At 51.5% G+C, this 20,179-nt stretch overlaps 1 protein-coding gene across 5 annotated transcripts; it reads left to right on the top strand.

Annotated features, from left to right (window-relative positions):
• Positions 1 to 58: 58 nt before the first annotated feature.
• Positions 59 to 8,977, top strand: LOC139676598 (zinc finger protein 436-like). Of its 5 annotated transcripts, none has more exons than XM_071565732.1 (4): positions 59 to 323; positions 2,780 to 3,542; positions 6,965 to 7,043; positions 7,232 to 8,977. In XM_071565732.1, exons 3-4 carry the CDS (start codon positions 6,992 to 6,994, stop codon positions 8,395 to 8,397), a joined length of 1,218 nt encoding a protein of 405 aa, XP_071421833.1. In that variant the 5' UTR covers positions 59 to 323; positions 2,780 to 3,542; positions 6,965 to 6,991; the 3' UTR covers positions 8,398 to 8,977. The 5 variants fall into 5 exon arrangements, with proteins under 5 accessions (XP_071421833.1, XP_071421832.1, XP_071421834.1 ...); XM_071565731.1 differs by having other exon boundaries at positions 2,780 to 3,901; XM_071565733.1 differs by lacking the exon at positions 2,780 to 3,542.
• The last annotated feature ends 11,202 nt before the right edge of the window (positions 8,978 to 20,179 follow it).

Below are 20,179 nucleotides of genomic sequence, written 5' to 3'. Positions count from 1 at the left end.
GAACGCCCATTGGCTGCTTTGCCTGTCACTCTTCCGTCCTGAGGGTCTATTGGTTATTTCTGCCGTCACTGCTCGCATTTCCCGCGGTCCTGTCCCGGGGCTCTCCCCGTTCCCTGTCTCGGAGCTCTCCCCGTTCCCCTCCCCGGAGCTCTCCCCGTTCCCCTCCCCGGAGCTCTCCCCGTTCCCCTCCCCGGAGCTCTCCCCGTTCCCCTCCCCGGAGCTCTCCCCGGTCCCTCCCCGGAGCTCTCCCCGGTCCCTCCCGCAGCTCCTTCTCGGGACCCTCCGCGCCGTGTGGGCCGTGACGGAGAACGTGGAACAACCGGGTAAGCCCCTCCCGCCCCCCCGGGACTGCCCTCAGGTCCCTCCCACCAACCCCCCACCCCCCAAAGCACCCTCAGATCCCGACCCCCCCCACCTGGGACCCCCAAAACTCCCCCAGGATGCCCCAAATCCCCTTCTGGACCGGCCAGAGCCCCTCAAAACTCCCCAGGTTCCCCCTCCCCCCCAACCCCAAGACTCTCCCAGAGGCCCCCAAAACACCCCAGTACTTCCTAAAACACCCCAGAGAACCCCCAGAGACCCCCAAAACACCGCACAGACCCCCCCAAACCATTTCCAACCCCCAAATACCCTGCCTGGTTAGGAGGGAGGGGTCACACCCTGCAGTTCTGCAGCTTTTGGGCACCTTTTGCAGAGTCAGAGCCGAGACTGTGGAGAGTCAGAGGTTTGATTTGGAAATCTTGTAAATCCTTCAGTGCTTGGAAAGAGGAAAACGTGCCAATAACCTGGGCCAGGGGAAGGGGTCCCTGCCCACGGCAGGGCTTGGAAAGGGATGAGCTTTAAGGGCCCTTCCCACCCAAACAATCCTGGGATCCTTTGAGTTGAGCTTGAGGAATTAGTTAAACACCCAACTCCTCCTCTGGCCTTGGATCCAGCTCAAACCCCCTGCCAGTTTAGGGCTGGGGTAGGGCTGGATTTAGGTCTGGGTTTAGGGTTGGTTTTAGAGCTAATTTAGAGCTGGTTTTGGGCTCTTTTAGGGCTCACTTATTTCTCATTGAGGGCTCCTTTAAGGGCTGGTTTAGGGCTGGTTTTAGTACATTTGAAGAGCTGGTTTAGTGCTGGTTTTAAGTGTAGTTTTAGGTCTGTTTTTCAATATCTGTAGAAATACCAAATTATTTTTCAAGTGCTCTCAGCACTCAAAAAGTCAATTTGACACATGAATTTATCAGAATTATTATATTCTTTATTATAGTATTTGACAATATTATTATAATTATATCTTATTAGAACTGCTCCAGTCCCTCACCCCAGTTGAAAGCACTGAAAAGTGTGGCATTAAAAACTGCCCCTCCTCATTTTGGGGTGGTGTCTCAGACCTGTGATGTGCCAATGGAAAAGGATAATTGAGGGACCGAGTTCAACAGTTTTACTTCTGGGTGACAGGAAGAAAACTCAAAAATATGTGTGTTCTGCCTCAGGCAGCTCCAACCATGAGAAGGTCCAGGGTGTAAATATTAATTAGGATTAATCAATTCTCAATCTGCACACCCAATTTCACTCTCCTCACAACCAGGAGAGAAAACCTCAGTGGGTAAAAGCTGATGCCTGAACTGCAATTTTAGACTTGAAGTCTGAGAAGTTCTTTCTGTCCCAGGGAAATGTGACCAGCTGAGGGTGTGGATGTCACTGGCTGCTCCAAGTTATTCCCCCAGTCCCACATCAACATTGAAAAGAATTAAATTTAAAAAGTTCATTACAATCCAGGTCACGACAGGTCCCAACAAAACTTCCCCAGGCAAAGCTTTTGGATTCTAAAAGCTGGTAGAAAATGGGAGATTTATGTTGCACGATTGGCAAGTCCCTGTGTTGGTTTCCTGGGCCAAGCTGGGACTTTCTGCTCCTCTGGTGCTGCTCTGCCCTCAGCCCTGGGCTTGGGGACCAAAGCAATGAAGTCCCGAGGGAGGTCAGACTGGTGAGCTGAGGGACTGCAGATGGTGCTGAGACTTGTCCCAGAGATCTCAGGGAGAGTTAAGGGATATTTATCTCCCAGATAAATTTGGGGCACCACATTTGTTGTTAAATATCAGTGTCACTGTTTTCAATGCCTGCATAAATACCAACTTATTGTTCAAAAATAGTCAATTTGATGCATTAATTTATCTGTATTATTTTTATGATCTATTATAGCATTTTACAATGTTACAGTAATTATATGTTATTATAACTTCCAAATCAGCATTTGTAACCCACAACATCCAGAATTTGCACTGAGAAAAACTACTATTTCTTTCTTTCTTTTTTCTTTTTCTTTTCCAGATCTCTAAGTACTTTTTATTCAGGATATTCAATTACTATTTTCTTTCCCCACCAGACTTCCAATATTTTATTTTTAATTTCTAAATCGCTTCCTTTGTTTTATCCACTGCTTTTGTCACCCCTACATGTTTCAGAACATTCTTTTCTTTATTTGCTAATTCTTTGGAGATGCAAGTAAAGCCCAGTGCAATTTTCAGTCAGTTCAAGGCCTTCTAAACTGTATAATAACAGCTACTCTGAGGGAATTGCCTTTAAAATTGTGCATTTTTTTCTGGAAAATTAGTTCATTGTTAATTACCTTCAAGGTTCCTTGACCAGTTGTTCAGGGAGGGTTCATGGGGTTTCCAGGCTGAAACCAGACAATGTGTGAAATTCAAGCTGGAAACTTCTCAGTGTACACAAAATGTTTCTCCTTCAAGGCCCAAGTCCCAGTTACAAGCTCTTCTTTTCTATCTCTTGGCAGGTGGCAAGGCCAGTCATGGACCAAAAATAATGGCATCTCATCCCACCTGAATGCACAGGGGTCCTGCTGTCCAGGCTCCCCCTTCTCCAGGCCCCCCTTTCAGAGTCCTGGGGCTCCCCCTTTTCCACACTGCCCCCTCTCCAGGCTGCCGGGGGTCCCCCAGCTCAGCTATGGCCCCTCTCTGCTCCCCATCTCTAGAAGTCACCAGGCATGTGGTGTCCATGAAAAGCTCCAAAATACTGAGAGTCGGGCAAAAATCCCTCACAAATATCAAAACTGCAAAACATCAAGATTCAGCCAAAACCCACTCCAAAATATGGAGATAAAACCAAAACATCCCTCCCAGAAGTTCTCTTTCTTTGGTCTTTCCACTTTAGGGTTCTGTTTTGGCTGCTGGTGGACCCAAGTGTATTAGGACGGGCCTGTTCTTTCGGGCCTGGCGGGTAGACCTGTTCTCTCTCTCAGCTGGGCGGACAGACCTGTTCTCTTTGTTTGGTACACCCCAGTCCAGCAGGTGCTCCCAGTCTGGCGGACAGACCTGGTCTCTCTGTTGGGTACAGCAGAGTCCGGCTGGTACGCCTCGTCCTTCGGGTAGACCTGTTCTCTCTTTTAGTCCTTTGGGTAGACCTGTTCTGTCAGCACGTCGTGGAGACCTCGCTGAGTCCGGAGGGTGGAGCTGCTCTCTCAGCTCGGCGGGTAGACCTGCTCTCTGCGTTGGGTGCACCTTTTCCCATCCACCAGGACTGCTCTCCTTGTCCAGCGGGTAGACCTGTTCTCTCTCAGTCCGTCGGGCATACTGGTTCTCGCCATCCCTCGAGTAGACCTGTTCTCTTTTAGCCCGTTCCAGACCTGTTCTCACCCAGTCCAGCGGGTAGACCTGTTCCCTCATAGTCCTGTGACCACGTGGGTAAACCTGTTCAGTCTGGCGGGTAGACCTGTTCTCTCTCACACTGATGCCCACACCCTCTCCCAAACCAGCTGTGGCTGCCCGTCCGGGGCCTGCCCTGCCGATGGGGTGGGTGGGGCCGACCCAGGAACACCCTGGGACAAGGGGAGGTGACACCCATGCTCCTCCTTTTCCTCCTTTGTCCGGCGCTCCAGCTGCACGTGAGGAGCTCTCTGGTGAGCGGGAGAACAGGGTGGGAAGGAGAAAGGGCCCCCCAAACTGCACAGTGCCCCCGCTGCCCCCCCAGGGGCCGTAAGGGCTGTGCCATGGAACGCGAGAGCCGGGATGGGCCCGGCCAAAGCCCCCAAGGGCACCAGGATGTGCCGCTCCTTGGAGCCCGCGCTGGGGCTGCCGCGGGGCGGGGCCGGAGCTGCACATGGGGACGGCAAAGGGCCCCGACAAAGTGCTGCGGGACCCCCGAGCCGAGCCCCGAATAGCCTGGGGGGGCTCTGGGGGACTGGGTTGTGATCGGGGGGATGGTTGGGGCTTGAGGGACCCCAAAACTGAGCCACCAATGCACCTTGGGGGCTATTGGGGGTCCCCGGGCGGTGTTTTTGGGGGTGCCGGTGTCGGTTCCCAGCAGAGCCCCTTGGTGGGTGGGGGGGATGCGGGGACCCCCCTTGGGGGGGTTCAGTTCCTGAGTCAGGCCCTTCTTTGACAGGCTGGGGAGGGGGGACCCCCAATACACATGGGACCCCCAACAGCCCGGACAGGGGAGACTCCCCAAACCCCAAAGTGGGGAGACCAGAGAGGGGGACCTTCTGGCAAGGTTTTTTGGGGGCTGAATCTTGGTGTTTTGGGTTGAATCTTAGGGGTGCAGGGGTGACACAGTGCTGGGGGAAAAAAGTTTCCAGGGGATCACAGGGGCAAGAAAGGAGGGGGTGAAGGGGCTTGAATAAGCAGGATGGGAGGTCCAGGGTGACCTTGTGCTTAGAAAATGGGGGTCCAGGGGTCACCGATGTCAGGAAAGGGGGGTCATGACGTAGGGAGACCCAGAATGGCCAGAAAAATGGGTTCAAGATGTCCCCAAGTGTTCAGAAAAGGGGTGCCTGATGTCTGGGAAATGCAGGAGTGGGGGTCTTGGGGGTCCCAGAGTCAAGGAAAAGTGGGGTGTGGGGGATGTAAGAGGAGGGTTGGCCAGAAAAGGGGGTGCAGGGGGATATTGATGCAGGATAAGGGGGTGCAGGGGCATCCCAGTGCCTGGAAATGAGGGCTGAGGAGGGTCCCAAAGTGAAGAAAAGGCAGGACTTGGGGTTGGGGAGAGGTGGTTGGGGGGTGCAGGGGGTCTTTGTGCCCAGAAAAGGGGAGTCCAGGGGGTGCCAGGGTAAAGGACTGTGGGAGAGGTTGGATGGGTGGGAAAGGTGAGGCAGGGGAGTCCTGGAGTCAAAGAAAGGGAGTGTGGGGTGAGGTGAGCTGGGATGGCTGGGAGTGGGGGCCTGAGTGTCCCTGGAGTCAAAGAAAAGGGGAATCCAGTGACTGGTAAAGGCAAGATGGGCAGGAAAGGGGGGGCAGGAGGATCCTGGAGTCAAAGAAAGGGTGATCTGGGGCCTGGAAAACTGGGAATTGCTGGGCAGGGGGTTCCCAGAGCCCAGGAAATGGAGGTGCAGGAGGATCCTAAAAGTAATAGGGAAGGGAAGGAGAAAACAATGGGATGGGGCTCCAAAGTGCCAATTTCCATGGGCAGAAAGGTGGGGAGAGGGCAGGGAGGTGTCCCCAGGGAAAGGGATCCCAGAGCAGATCTGGTGTTCAGGGCCAGAGCAGGAAGTGGCAACAAGGATTTTGTGAAGGCAGAGCAGTGGGAGGGGCGTTGTCCTCCCCCTGCTGCCCATTCTGTGCTTCCCAGAGCCCAGTCACTCCCAGTATGTGCCCAGTCACCTCCAGGATGAGCCCACTTACTCCCAGTATGAGCCCAGCTGTTCCCACTGTATCTCACATGCCCACAACATGGTCCCAATTGGCCCCAGTAATAGTGCCAGTCAGTCCCAGTGTGATCCCAGTTTCTCCCAGGAGGGTCCTAGTCACTCCCTGATTGCCCCAGTTTAGACCCAGTAACTACCAGTCAATCCCAGTCCCCCCCAGTATGGTTATAGACACTCCCACTATGTACCCCAATATAGGCCCAGTTGTTCTTTCTACGATTCCAGTTGCCCCAGTTGTGGTCTTAGTACATGGCCCCCAGTGAGTCCCAGTTCCTTCTCTGTTGCCCCCAGCATTATTCCAGTTGCTCATAGCCCCTTCCAGTCACTCTCAGTGCTGTCCCAGTAACCTCCAGCATATTCTCACTTGCTCCCAGTATATCCCAGTTCCCCCCAACCCGGTCTCATCTCAGTCACTCACAGTATGATCCCAATCCCCTTCACTGTGATCCCGGTCTGCCCCAGCGTTGGCCCAGCTCCCCTTGGTGTTCTCCCAGTCTTATCCCAGTTGCCTCCAACATGGTTCCACTTGCTCCCATATTAGCCCAGTATGATGCCATTAGCTCCCAGGGTGCCCCCAGTTTTTTTCCAGTCACTCCCAGATATTCCCAGTATGATTCCAGTCACTCCTAGTATGATCCTATACGACCCCAGTCTGCATCCAGTATCTCCCAACATTAACCCAGTTGCCCCCCACATGCTCCCAGTTGCTTCCTTTTACTCCCACTATGGTTCCAGTCAGTCCCAGTATGTCCCAGTTGCCACCAGCATGCTCCCAGTCACTTGCAGTATGACCCCAGTCACCTCCAACATGATGCCATTTGCGCCCAGTATCTCCCAGTCACCCCCAGCACGGTCCTGGCTGCTCTCAGTGTGATCCCAGTATGATGCCTGTTGCCCCCGGCATGGTTCCAGTTTCTCCCTAGTCCTCCCAGTTTTATCCCACTCAGTTGCCCCAGTACATTCCTAGTATGATCCCAGTCTGTCCCACCATGGTCTCAGTCATGTCCAGTAGCCACCAGTATAGATCCAGTCACTCTTACTTGCTCCCAGTTGCCCCCAGTATGGTCCTAGTTTCCTGCCAGTGTAGTCCCACTTGCTCCCACTGTGGTCCCAGTCAGCCCCAGTATGGTTCCAGACATTCCCCAGATGATCCCAGGCACTTCCAGTGTCTCCCAGTATAATCACGGGTTGCTTTGGGTTGAATTTTGGTGTTTTGGAGGTTTTTATGGACACAAGATGCCTGGTGACTTTAGAGATGGACTTGGGCAAGAGGATCCCCCAAGCCAAGGCACTCACACCTTGTTTTTCCCCCCACACCAGGATTTCTCCTTCCCAGACATTGACCAGATGGAGGAAGAGGCTGCGAGGAAGAGGAAAATGCCCCAGGACCCCCAGGCAGGTGAGGAGGAAGTCAGTGCCCCTTTGCCCCCCCCTTGTGCTGCATCTTCAAGCCCAGCATGGCCCCGGCTGCAGGACAACCCCGCTGCCAACGCCATCCTGCCGGGGCCGGGTTTGGGGGGATGTCCTTGGCCTTCCCTGTGGGCCGGAGGCAAATGCCCTGCCTGTCCTTGTTCCTTCCTGCCCCAGGCCCCGAGCTGAGCATGGAGGACAATTCCCCCCAGCAGAACCTGCTGGCAGAGCCTGTTTTGAACAGCTCCAGGGTGCAGGAAGTGAGTGGGGAGGAAAATCCATGGAGATGCCCCAGGAGGAGAAGCTCCAAACCCAGCCCCATGTGCTGTGAGGAGGAACATCCAAGCCTGTTCTTGGAAGGCGGCCAGAGCTTGAGCCAGAGCTCTGACCTGATGGTGCAGCAGCAGCTTCAGACCAGAGAGAAGCACTACAAGTGTTTGGAATGTGGGAAGGGATTCAGCCAGAACTCCCACCTGATCTGCCACCAGCACATCCACACTGGGGAACGGCCCTATACATGCAGGGAATGTGGGAAGAGCTTCAGATGCAGCTCCAGCCTGATCAGCCACCAGAAGATCCACACTGGGGAGAAGCCCTACGAGTGTTCCGAGTGTGGGAAGAGGTTCCAGACCAACTCATATCTCCTGGTGCATCAGCGCACACACACCGGGGAGAGGCCCTACTGCTGCACCGACTGCGGGAAGAGATTCAACCACAAATCCAACCTCGTCAGCCACCGACGCATCCACACGGGGGAGAGGCCCTACGAGTGTTCCAAGTGCGGGAAGAAGTTTCCCACCAGCTCCAATCTGCTCCTGCATCAGCGCACACACACAGACGAGAGGCCCTTCTGCTGCACCGACTGCGGGGAGAGATTCAAATACAACTCCCACCTCGTTGCCCACCAGCTCATCCACACCGGGGAACGTCCCTACGAGTGTTCCGAGTGTGGGAAGAGGTTTCACAGCAGCTCATATCTCCTGGTGCATCAGCGCACACACACCGGGGAGAGGCCCTTCCGCTGCACCGACTGCGGGAAGAGCTTCAAACTCAACTCCCACCTCGTCACCCACCGGCACTTCCACACCGGGGAACGTCCCTACGAGTGTTCCGAGTGTGGGAAGAGGTTTCACACCAGCTCCAATCTCCTCTCACATCAGCGCACACACACAGACGAGAGGCCCTTCCGCTGCTCCGACTGCGGGAAGAGCTTCAGACACAACTTCCACCTCGTCAGGCACCGGCGCATCCACACTGGGGAGGGGCTGTGCAATTGTGAGGAGTGTAGGAAGAGCTTCACTGACAGCTCTGCCTTGACCCAACAGCAACAGGCCCACCAGTAAGGGAAGCCCCACGAGTGCTCTGACTGGGGGAAGAGCTTCATCTGCTGCTCCATCTCTATCACCCCTTGGAGGATCCACATTGGGAGCAGAGCTCCTGACCCACATTCCCAGTGATCCACATTGGGAACACACCTGGCTGGTGGTCTCCACATCCTCCTGGTTCTCCGTGGGCACTTGGATTAACACAGGGGGAGGAACATCCATAGTGTCATGGGTTTAGTTAGGCCCAGATTTGGGCTTTGGTTTTTGAGCAAGGCTTGGCCAATCAGCTGACTCCAACTGGGTCAGACCAGCTGACTTCTACTGGGCGAAGATATTCCATTCCATATTCTGACATCATCTCAGATAGAAAAAGAGAGGGAGGAGGGATTTTCCTTCTTCTTCCTGCTGGCTGAGCAAGGAGTTGGGTGGCAGCTCAGAGCTCCTGGGGAGAGACCAAGACCCTCTGGCAGTTCTTTGTCTTTACTGGGGAAGTAGAAATTTATTTTGTTTGCTCTTGCTATCTTTTATTCTAGTTTGTAGTTTGTATTTTATTTGGTTTCTACTTTATTTTTTGTTTAATACACCATATCCTACTGAACCATGGTCTGTGCCTTTTTCTTGGGGGGTGGGGGGGAAGGGGGAGGGAAGAAGGGGGCACTTTGCTTCCGAAGTGATTAATTAGCATTTTGGGTATGGGGACACAGAGTGAAGTGGGAAATTCATTGGGAAGAGGAGATTTGCTGACTTTTGATCCTAAAAATCTCACCTGCTCCATACAGTTGGTTCTTCTGGTGTCCTAAAGCAATCCTGAATGGTGTTTGAGATCTTTTCTAAACTAAATAATTTCATAATTCCCATCTCTGTGGCTCTGCCTCTCTATGGACCACCCACCCCAACCCTGTGCACACTCACATGGTGCTTTTTTTTGTTTTTTATTTTATTTGATCCATCTTCATCCTTTAAAATCACCTGAAATTGGGGGTAAAATAAAGAAATTGAACAGAGACATCTAAATACCCAGCATTTTGTTAAGATTTGGGGAAGGAATTTGGTGTTCAATGGGATATTCATGAAGATTTCAGGGTTCTGTGGGGATTTGGGAGAGTTTTGCCCCAAATTGGGGGTCTCCAGGCCAAATGACTTTTCTCCATCCTTTTGCAGTCCAAAATCTGAGAGGGATCGATCTGTCACCTCATAATGCCTCAATCCCACCCCAAAATTGCTCCATGCCAACTTGAAAAGGCTCAATCCCACCCCAAAATGGTTTAATCCAACTTGAACCCACGTATGGGGAGTCAGCAGCAGGAGAAGGGGTGCTACAAACCCAGGAATGAGGGGATGAAATTGGGAGGGTTGGGATAGGGCTTGAGGGGGAAGGGTTGGGGTTTAGGAGACTTGAGATGGGGGGTCTGGAAAGACTGAAGGAGCTTCTGGGGTGCCCTCCTATCCTGAGGTTGTTCTGTGAGGGAGTGTGGGGGACATGTGGCTCCAGTGCTTGAAGTGGGGCCCCACAGGGAGGGACACAGGGAGGTTGTTTTGGGGGGATCCTTCTGCTTTCCACTAATTCTGTGGGGCTATAAACATCTTTTGAGGGTCTCCCTCCTCTTTTTAATTGGCTGAGTTGAATCTCCCAATTTGGGGGGATGAGATGACACTATTTGGGTGAGAATCCTGCTGTTTTCAAGCATTTTTTAGGGGTTCTAAGTGGCTCCTGGGAGTCTCCCCCTCATTCTGGGGGTTGCAGTGACCCCCCTGGCTCCACTGGGGGCTGAGGGGGGTTATAATCCCCAATTCTGAGGAGTTACAAACGGCTTGTGGGGGACCCAATCTGGGTGAACATCCCACCTGCAGGAGGGTGTCCCCCCTTCCTCCAGGCCTGCCGGGGTGGTTCAGGGACCCCTCCCCACACAGTGGGCACCAGGAGTATTTTTGGAAATGACAGGGCTCTTTGTGCCCTGGGACCAGCCCAGCTGGTGTCACAGAATCCCGGAATGTGCTGAGTGGGAAGGGACCCACAAGGATCAGGGAGTCCAACCTTCAGCCCTGCACAGGACCATCCCCAAGAGTCACACCCTGTGCCCCAGAGCATCATCCAAACACTCCTGGAGCTCTGTCAGCCTTGGGGCTGTGCCCACTGCCCTGGAGAGCCTGGTCAGTGCCCACCACCCTCTGGGGGAAGAACCTCTTTGTAAGATCCAACCTAACTGTGCCCTGACACAACTCCAGGCCATTCTCTGGGTGCTGTCCCTGGTCCCCTCAGAGCAGAGATCAGTGCCTGCCCCTCCTCTGCCCCTGCCAAGGAAGTTGTACCTACACTGAGGTCTCCCCTCAGTCTCCTCTTGTGCAGCTGAACACACCAAGTGCCCTCAGCTGCTCCTCACACGCTTCCCCTGCAGGCCCTTCCCCATCTTGGTTGCCTCATTTGGACACTCTCTAATGGCCCATTATCTTGCTTCTGTTGTGGTGCCCCAAAGTGCCCCAATATTTCAGGTGAGGGAACTGCCAGGGCTGTGTGATTTGGGGCCTGAGGGTACTCAGGGGACATTGTGACACTGCAGGGCCTCCTGTAACCCAGGGGACATTGTGACACTGCAGGGCCTCCTGGAACCCAGGGGGCACTGTGACACTGCAGGGCCTCCTGTAACCCAGGGGACATTGTGACACTGCAGGGCCTCCTGGAACCCAGGGGACATTGTGACACTGCAGGGCCTCCTGGAACCCAGGGGGCACTGTGACATCGCAGGGCCCAGGGGACACTGCGACATTGCCCAGTTTTATAAGCATAGTTATTGGCATTTCTTTTTGATAAAGTTTTTTTTCCTTCCATCTGGGCATATTTGCTCTCTTGCTCTCTCTCTGTATCTCTCCCTGTTTAGGTGAAACCAGGGTTATTGAATTTGAGGCAGGATGTTGAGGTCAGTAAGATACATCCATGCCATCAGCACATACAAAGTGAATATCTTGGCTTTCTTTTTAAAAAGATCAGTTACCTCTTCATCCAACAACTTAACAGCCCTCTGAAAATAGAAACAAGATTTAAGCAATCGACAGCAGCCAATCTGCTCATCCTCAAATTCCTCCAAAGCTTTAGGGATGTTGAGCTCTGGCATTTTCCCTGAGAGAAAACTGAACTAAAGTCCGAGATGGCAACCTCCTCAGAACAGAAAACTTCCTCTACTTCTGGGGATTTTTGGATAAGGCTTAGCCCCAGTCTGTTCTGTTTCCATGCATTACAGTTTGTCACATGATTATGGAGCACAACACAGGCTGGATGGAGAATGGATTGAGATCAGCCCTGAGGAGAAGGACTTGGGGTGGTGATTGATGAGAAGCTCAGGCAGCCCTGCTTGGCTGGGCAGGGAAGCCACTGGCAAGAGCCCAGTGGTCCCTGAGCATCCCAGCACGGGCAGCGGCTCCTCTGGGCCAGCAAGGGGCTGGGAGAGGGGTCTGGGGCAGTGTCAGAGCCCAGAGGGACCCCCCAGCAGAGATCAGATGGTGTAACTCCAGTGTGCTGGTTGGACCTGCTGGCAGCTGCCTGTCTCACACTGAGAACTTGCTGGGCTCTCCTTCATTCAATGTCCTTTCAGAATGGGATTTAGGGAACAGATCTGAAGCCTCCCTGCAGGGTCCCTTTTACTCCTGCAGCCCCTGACACTGCAGGGCTGACAATGATGGGCTGAGCAGCATTTTTGGGCTCCCATGGAACCACAGGAACATCCATCTAAAACAGGCAGTGCACAGAGATATTTCTGGAACAGATCTGATTTTTGTTAATAAAACTTTATGCTGTATAAATTTAGTTTTTAATTTTTTACTCATGGCTACTGGTTGCCACCTGAATTTTATCAGTAAAATTGCAATTGCCTCTTTTGATCACAGCCACCCACAGTGCATTTGTGACAGTGAGCTCGGTGTTTCTGTCTCAGCTGTCGCCATCAGCAGACATTGGAATGCCCACAAGCCCCTGAGCTCTAAGTCAAGGAGAGTTAGGGCCATACAGACCTCATTCCCAGCACTCAAACACAGCCCTGTTGCTGGTGCTCTTGAAATAGAATAAAATTCCAGAGACCACCCCAGAAATTGCCTCTGTAGTGTCAAATAAAATAAAACACCCACCCTCCCCTCCCCCTCCCCTCTGGCCAACAGTTCCTGCCCACTCCTCTGCTGGTTGCTCCTGAGTCACCTTGCTGGCAGGTCCCAAACAGATCTTTTCAAGGGTTCCTTGTTTAGAACCTACACCCTGACACCTTTGTTTTCCCCAGAGCTGTGTGAGAAAGGGCAGTGCTGGTGGCAGTCAGGGCAGGGCTGAACACTGGGGTGACTTGGCAGCTCCCTCTGCACCGTCTGTGCCACCTGCATTCCTTTGGGAAATATTTCTGCCTCCAAATGGAACACAACAGTGGCCTTTTGGACATGCTGCCCCCAAGGGGGTAACTCTGAATATTTAGAATAAGACAATGACCCCTCTCCACAGCCAAGCAAAGCTTGGAGCTGTTTCCTAAAAGCATCATGTGTGGTGTCCCCAGTTGTGTCTCTGGGCAGGTCTGGAGGGGCTGCTTTGTGCAGGGCAGCCCTGGGGGCCCATTGCCATGGGCAGGGCTGCACTCTGGGGGTCGGGGCTTTGGTTCTTTGGTGTCCAGGGGCCAGTGTGGGATGGGGAGGGTGGGCTATGCCATCCCAGAGGAGCTGCTGCCATGGGCAGCTCTGCAGGGATGGAGAGGAGGGGCTGTGCCATCCCAGAGGAGCTGCTGCCATGGGCAGCTCTGCAGGGATGGAGAGGAGGGGCTGTGCCATCCCAGAGGAGCTGCTGCCATGGGCAGCTCTGCAGGGATGGAGAGGAGGGGCTGTGACATCCCAGAGGAGCTGCTGCCATGGGCAGCTCTGCAGGGATGGAGAGGAGGGGCTGTGACATCCCAGAGGAGCTGCTGCCATGGGCAGCTCTGCAGGGATGGAGAGGAGGGGCTGTGCCATCCCAGAGGAGCTGCTGCCATGGGCAGCTCTGCAGGGATGGAGAGGAGGGGCTGTGCCATCCCAGAGGAGCTGCTGCCATGGGCAGCTCTGCAGGGCCCAGCAGGGCAGCTCAGTGTGGGGGTGATGCTGAGGGGCCCCCAAGGGAACCAGCACTGGGGGTGTCTGAGCAGGGGCAGGACAGGGGGTGGGAAGGACCCTGGTCCTGCTGTCAGGGGCAGCAGTGGGGTGTTCCCTTAGGATTTTATAGATCTGTAGATTTTATAGAGCTATGGAGTTCATTACATTTAAAGTAGGGGCTGGCAGATTCTCAGCCCTGAGCTACATTCCTGCATTTTCTGTCTTAAGGCTCAGAGAGCAACTAGAACATATTCTAGTCCAAATCAGGTACCATTTTAGTCCTAGTGACAGAAGGCCCAGAAACCAGGCTGGCTGTGCCACTGCCTGGTCACTGTGGTTACCTCCCTCTCCTGCAAAGTTACTGCCAAAGTCAGCAAAGGGGGGGCAAAGAAGTTTCTGTTGCCATGGTTACAAGCACCATTGTTTTCTAAGGGTTTTACTGTCAGTTTACTTTTAAACAGCCCAGAAAGGAAGTGAAAAGACTTCAAAAGAATGGATGGCTAACCTAATAATATTGTGAAAACACGAGACAATACAGCGATTGTTAATTATTGTATTTCAGGTGTCTTTCATTGCTTTCCAGATTTTTACTGTTAGTTTGATCATTTGTGAACCCCCTTACACTGAACTGAGTTTTCCTTTTACAGCTGATTCATGAAGAAGATAATGCAGCAATGGAATTGAAAGCTTGTATTGTTTTGTGATATTGATTGTTTTGCAGTGTTCACATTTTGTATATATTTTGTCCCAACAGTTTTGCAGCATTTTGTGAACACCATTGGGAATATTCCTGTGTCCTCTCCGATTGCTGCTACTTGTGAAAAAACTTCCCTTAATTCAGTTTGAGAGTAAACACAAAAGTTCATGTGATTGTAAGATCGAATTTGTCTACCTTGAATTTGTCTCTAAAATACTTTGTCATCTACTCAAACAGTGTGAGAGCTCACAGAAGCCTCACAGAGGAAGAGACCTGTGTTAAAAAGCACCAAGTGGTTTGTTTGCCACACTGCAACTGAAGGATTAGTTTTGTGGACTCTCCCATGGGCACTGCCTCACATCCTGTTTGCAATGTTGGAGATAAATTGGTACCATCATAGTTTCCAATGGTTTGTTTAGCTTGTACCCAGCTGAAATGAATGCCCTGACTGGCTTTAATGTAATACCCAGTTACTGTGGTGTCTATCCCAGACACCAACATGTGAAAATGCCAAAGTCAGTGGCCAATTGGATACTGACTGGTGTGCCACGATAACACACACATGAGCATTTTGGTATGGATGGGGATGCTTTTCTAGCATGGAGGCAAGAGGGCCCTGCACAGTCACTGCAGGAGACAGAGAGAGGACTGAGCACAGTCAGAGGGCAGAGTGTGGCAGGAGGGTTTGCCCTCCATGAGGCCTGGAATCTGCTCAGAGAATGCAGGCTCTCTGTGGGAAGCAATTCCGAGGACCAAGATGTTGTTTGGTGTTGCATCAAACTGCAGACACATCCTGCCTTCAGTGAGGTCCTAACGAGCCTATAAATGTGTGGCTGGCACTCAACCACTCTAATTCTAGAAAAGCTTCATCCCTCATCTTCTAAGAAACATTCATCTGAAAGGGAAAATTAATTTGAAAAATTATTTCATGGTTTAGACCCTTTTTTGCAGAAACCCCCAGAGATTCATTGTGTTATCCACACCTTAAGGATTGGACACTCCTGTTCATCTGTTCCAGTCTGAGGACTGAGTCTGTGTGAAATGGTGAGATAATGATCCCCTACAAGCCAGATGGAAGAGACTGATCCAGGTTCTGTCAACTACCCACACCACAGTCAGAGACAGAAGGGAACTCCTGTGATTCACACTCCCAGAGCCCATGGAAGGTTAGCAACTTGATGTTATCTTGAGTAACAAAAAGGATTTTTTTGCATAGCTGGTTTCCTGCTCGAGTGGATCTCTGGACTTACTGCTCTAGAGCTAAGGAGACCTCTGTTCCTGGAAGGGGTGCATCAACAGAAACTGCCACAGATAGGAAAAATGTGTTTTAAATTACTCTTTCTTGATGTATTGTTTATTGGTAGTAATCATGAATCAGATTTGAAATAAAAATTTGCATTTGGCTCTAGCCCAAAAGATAAAAAAAGATATTGTTAAATTTGTTATGAATTTGGCCAAAATTTGGAAACAAACGTGAGTTCTAAACCAGCTAATCTTGGAGGTGTCTCACTGAGCTTGGAAATATCTTTGGCAAGATTGTTCCATGGTTGCCAAACTGGACTTGGATAAAAGCTGATCATATTAATCATATTTGTAGTTAATTTGCTTAATAGCTGCAGGATCCAATGCTACTGTAGTCGCTTATTCTTATGCTACACTCTTAAGTAGAAGTAGAGAGACTCCACCAAATTCTCTCTTTTGCCAAGGCTTCAAGGGGAGAAAGGCTGCCATGGGATTTTATACATCTGTAGATTTTACATAGTTATGTAGTTTCTTACATTTAAAGTAGAAACTGGCAGCTTCTCAGCCCTGAGCTACATTCCTGCATTTTCTGTCTAAGGGTCAGAGAGTAACAAAAACATATTCTAGTCCAAATAAGGTACCATTTTAGTCCTAGTGATAGAAGGCCCAGAAACCCTTGGAGAAGCTCCAATGAGAGAAAATGTCCTGAAGATGATGATGATGATGATGGATGAAGGAAAGGGGTCCTGAGACCTCCAACTCAGTTCTAAGAGGGTGTGCCAAGGGGCAGACCTAAGAGAGGCTCTGGAAACAGACCATTTTTAGATTGGATGGAACCTTTAGTTATGATAATCAAGTAGTGTTATAAATCAGTAAATCCCATAGTGGTGACACAGAGGATGGAGGTGAAAAAGAGGTGCAGAAGTGAGGGAAGGCAGTCGGCTCGTCTGCCCATCCTCAGCACATCCACATCCTTGGAGGGGGCTCCCCCCTGGCCTGGGCGAGCCGTGAGGAACCTCAAGTCCTGCTTGAAGAAAACCAGGCTGGTACTGGGGGCAGGGTGTGCATCTCTCTGTGTGCTTTCCATCCTCTGTACACCTCAAACCCTGTAAGTAAAGAACTCCTCTCAACCCTACCCAGAGAAAGTGTCTCGGAAAGTTTTTCCAGAAATTCCAGGCAACAGGAGATGGCGGGATGGCCTCGTCTTTGTTGGCCACCTGGGGTGAGGTGGGAGCCCAAAGGGAAGGGAGCAGGCAAGTTTGGGAAATTATGGGGAAGAGAATTGGGAGGGGAAAGGCCAGAGGAAAGGGAAAGAGATCCCAGGACACAGTGGAATGTCCTGAAATGAAGGGGATATTGTGACTACAGAGGAACCTCATGGAACTGAAGGAACCCTGAGATGTGGAACCTCATGGAATGAAGGGGCCAGTGTGACACTGTGGAGCCTCACTGAGTCAAAGGGACCATGAGACACTGGAAAACATCATGGAACCAAAGGAATCGTGGGAAACTGCCGAACATCATGGACTCAAAGGTACCCTGGGACATTGCAGAACAACATGGATAGTGATGGTCAGACAGAGGAGCTGCCTGAAATCCTGAGGCATTTGACACATGTTGAAAAGTCCGAGCATGACCTGATCAGCTGGAACAATGGAACACTTGTCATAAAATGTCCCTGTTCTCCCACGGGATCACACTGAGATGTTTTCAGGATGTACATTAACAGCAAGGGCAGAACTGTTGCCCTCCCACCCTCTTGGCACTGTCAGCATTCTGTCCTTTGGGCTGTGTATTTCATCTCCCTCAGCTTTCACCTCTTCCCACCTGTCCTGCCTGAACTGCCCATGGCTGAAGTTCCCTTCCCAGCAGCCTGTCTGCACAGCAGCACTTGCCAGTGCTCTCTGCATTTCCCTTCCCCTCACTCTTGGGTTGCTCAGACACCTCTCAAATACCAACTTGGGACTTCGAGCTTCAGGGAGTTAAAAGCTTTTCTGTCCCTCAGTAACTGGTCTAATTCTGTCTTCAGACAACTTTTTATTTGTGTTTCTTTCATTTCTTTTCTCTCTAATACATTTCATGGTTATGCTTTGGGGAAGGTGAAGCCCAATGGTGGCATCTTGGACCTGGCACAGAGTTTAGGAGGGTGTTTGTTTTCAATGGTGAAACTTATGAGTTTCAGGTTGCTGCAAAAATAGAGGAAAATTCCCTCTTTGCCTGTGTTCAGCCAGTTCTCTGAGCAAAGCAGGTCCCAGTGGACTGATGAGAGACATGATAGGGCTGGGGAGGTGTGGAGCAAGGTTGTCCCCACTGTCAGACCTCAAGGGATTGCTCTCCAATTAGTCCAAACCTTCTTGGGGGAGAACCTGGGTCAATATCAATCAGAGAATGCTGCAATCACCTCTTCTCCAAAAAGAAAAGTAATTATCCGCATAATTTAAAAAAGGAATGCACATTTATTAGAAGCTCTTTCAAACCGTTCTCCAAAATTTTTTTAGGCAACTTGCTTAATTAACTCTCCTTGATTAGAGGACAAACTCAGAAAGAGCCATGATCTGTTAGGTTTTGCTTTATCTTAACAAGCCCCGTGGTGCATTTGGTGCTGAGCCCTTGAACCTCAGGTACCGAGAGGAGATTGCACAAACCTTTCCATATGTCAAAGTCAGAAAAAAATCACAAAGTATCTCAATGGGTCCCACTAAGGGCCATTCCCCATACAGGCTCTTCAGAGTGGCAGGAGGAGATAATTGGAAGCCTTGATTGAAGAAACCTCTCATAGACTCGGTTTCAAAAGGAAAGGGAAAGTATTTTAATCAATATTGAGTCCCTTGAAGCATTAACAAGCCTCACCTTGGGCTGTTACTGACAAAGCCTCTCAAGGGACTAATTAAAGCAGATCATTGCAGGCCATGATTTCAAAAACCTCTCACAGCCTGGGTGTCAAAAATAAGCACCTCAAAAACCTTTGAGTACCTTGAAGCATTAACAAGCCACACTGAGTGTTGTTACTGACTAAGAATCTCAAGGGACTCGTTACAGCTGAAAATTGGAGGCCTTAATTGAACAAACCACTCAGAGACTCCAAACCCAAAGCAAAAGTCAAAGAAAAACCTGCAGTCCCTTGGAGCTTTAAAGAGCCCCCAAAGGCCATTCCTGACAAAGCCTCCCCAGGGACTCACCCCAGCAGACCCTTGGAGGCCACGACTGCAGGGAGGCAAAGACTCTGGGCAGCAGCTCAGGTGCTGAGCAAAGCCTGGCTTGGCTGGAGGCAGCAGAAAGGCCCAGCCCTGACCCCCAGCCCAGGGAAGGCACATCCTGTCCCTCACAGCTTGCTCAGGGCTCTGCTGGGGGCACTGGCATGGGGGGTGATGCTGAGGGCAGGACAAGGGGTGACAGTGCCCAGCCCTTCTGGGGCTGTGCCAGGAGGCCACGAGGCCCCAGAGCCTCAGCACAGCAGGTCTGCTCACAGCCCTTGGTGGCACAGATGATGCTGTGCCCGAGGGGACAAAGACTTGGGATCTCTTGAACTTCTGGCCCAGTCACTTGATGTCCCTCTGTGAAGGAACAAACCACCTCTCAGAGGTGGGTGACAAACCAGTGCTGGGAATGGTCATTGGGAGGGGCTGGTCTGTGATGGATGTCCTGGGGCACCTTCAGCAGAGTGTCCAGAAAACAAGGCCAGTCTGGGCCAGACACAATGGGGGGCTTTTCCCACTTGTCCCCTCCTAAACTCACCTCAGTCTCTAACACAGACAGCTCCTGCCATCCCCCTTTGCCACTCCAGAGATCCAGAGGGTTCTGCACTCCTGTGCCCTGATGCCACCAGTGTGCACTGGGCACCAGTGTCTACTAAAGTTTTACACCTCTGTGGATCTGCTGTGCCAGGCCATTGAATCCACAGAGTCCAGTGTGCCTGGTCATCCCTTTCCTCCTCCTGGCCAAAGGCAGGGACCCTCTATTCCTGTTCCTGGCCAGAGTATTCACTGTCTGAGCTCTGTGATGCCAGACCAGAAGTCCCATCACCAGGATCAAAGGAGTTGATTTAGGTCTGATTTTCTTCTTGAGTCTCTGCAGCAACTCCATGGACATCCTTCTTGGCTGACCCCTTCTCCACAGCTCTCTTCCCTCTCAGTTCATCTCCATGGGCTCCCAGCTTAAAGGTGGGTTCACCATCCCACTTCCTCCTGTCTCCTCCTGGTCATACAGAAAGAACCAGAGTTGACCGCGTGGCCTGTGCTTGGGATTCCCTTTTCCTCTTGCTGGGGCAGGAGAGGACTGATCTCCTGGGCTGCCCCTGAGAGCTGAGCTGCTGGGCCATGGGGATGAGGAAGTGCCCAGAGTTTCTCCTACATTTCAGAGCCAGGAGGATGTCACCTCTAGAGCTGGTGTATCCCCCTGGAGGGAATATATTGCTGCCAGGCTGTTGGAATGTGATGCAGGGGCACTTTGAACCGCCCTCCTCCCCACGCCCATTGGGCAGGGAACATCCTCTGGATCTTTAGGGGTGTTATCACTTCTTAGATTACTACAGGTGATTGCCAGCACTGCTAATTCTCTCAATACTGGATACCTTTGTCTGCAGTGCTCCACTGCCCTGAAGAGTTCACAAGATATCTCTTCAATGGATCTCTTGCCCTCACTCTTGAGAAGAGCCATCTCCAGAGACTGCAAATTTCTCCTTATTTTCCAACTCCTCTTTCAATTTTCTCATCTCTAGCAAGGGATCCCAGTTTTTGGGCTACATGACCTTCCAATTGCTCACTATCAGCTCTC

The sequence above is a fragment of the Pithys albifrons genome, chromosome 10, assembly GCF_047495875.1.
Source record: "Pithys albifrons albifrons isolate INPA30051 chromosome 10, PitAlb_v1, whole genome shotgun sequence".
Taxonomy (NCBI): domain Eukaryota; kingdom Metazoa; phylum Chordata; class Aves; order Passeriformes; family Thamnophilidae; genus Pithys; species Pithys albifrons.
The sequence above is the reverse complement of the archived record's forward strand: the minus strand, read 5'-3'. Positions and strand labels throughout refer to the sequence as shown.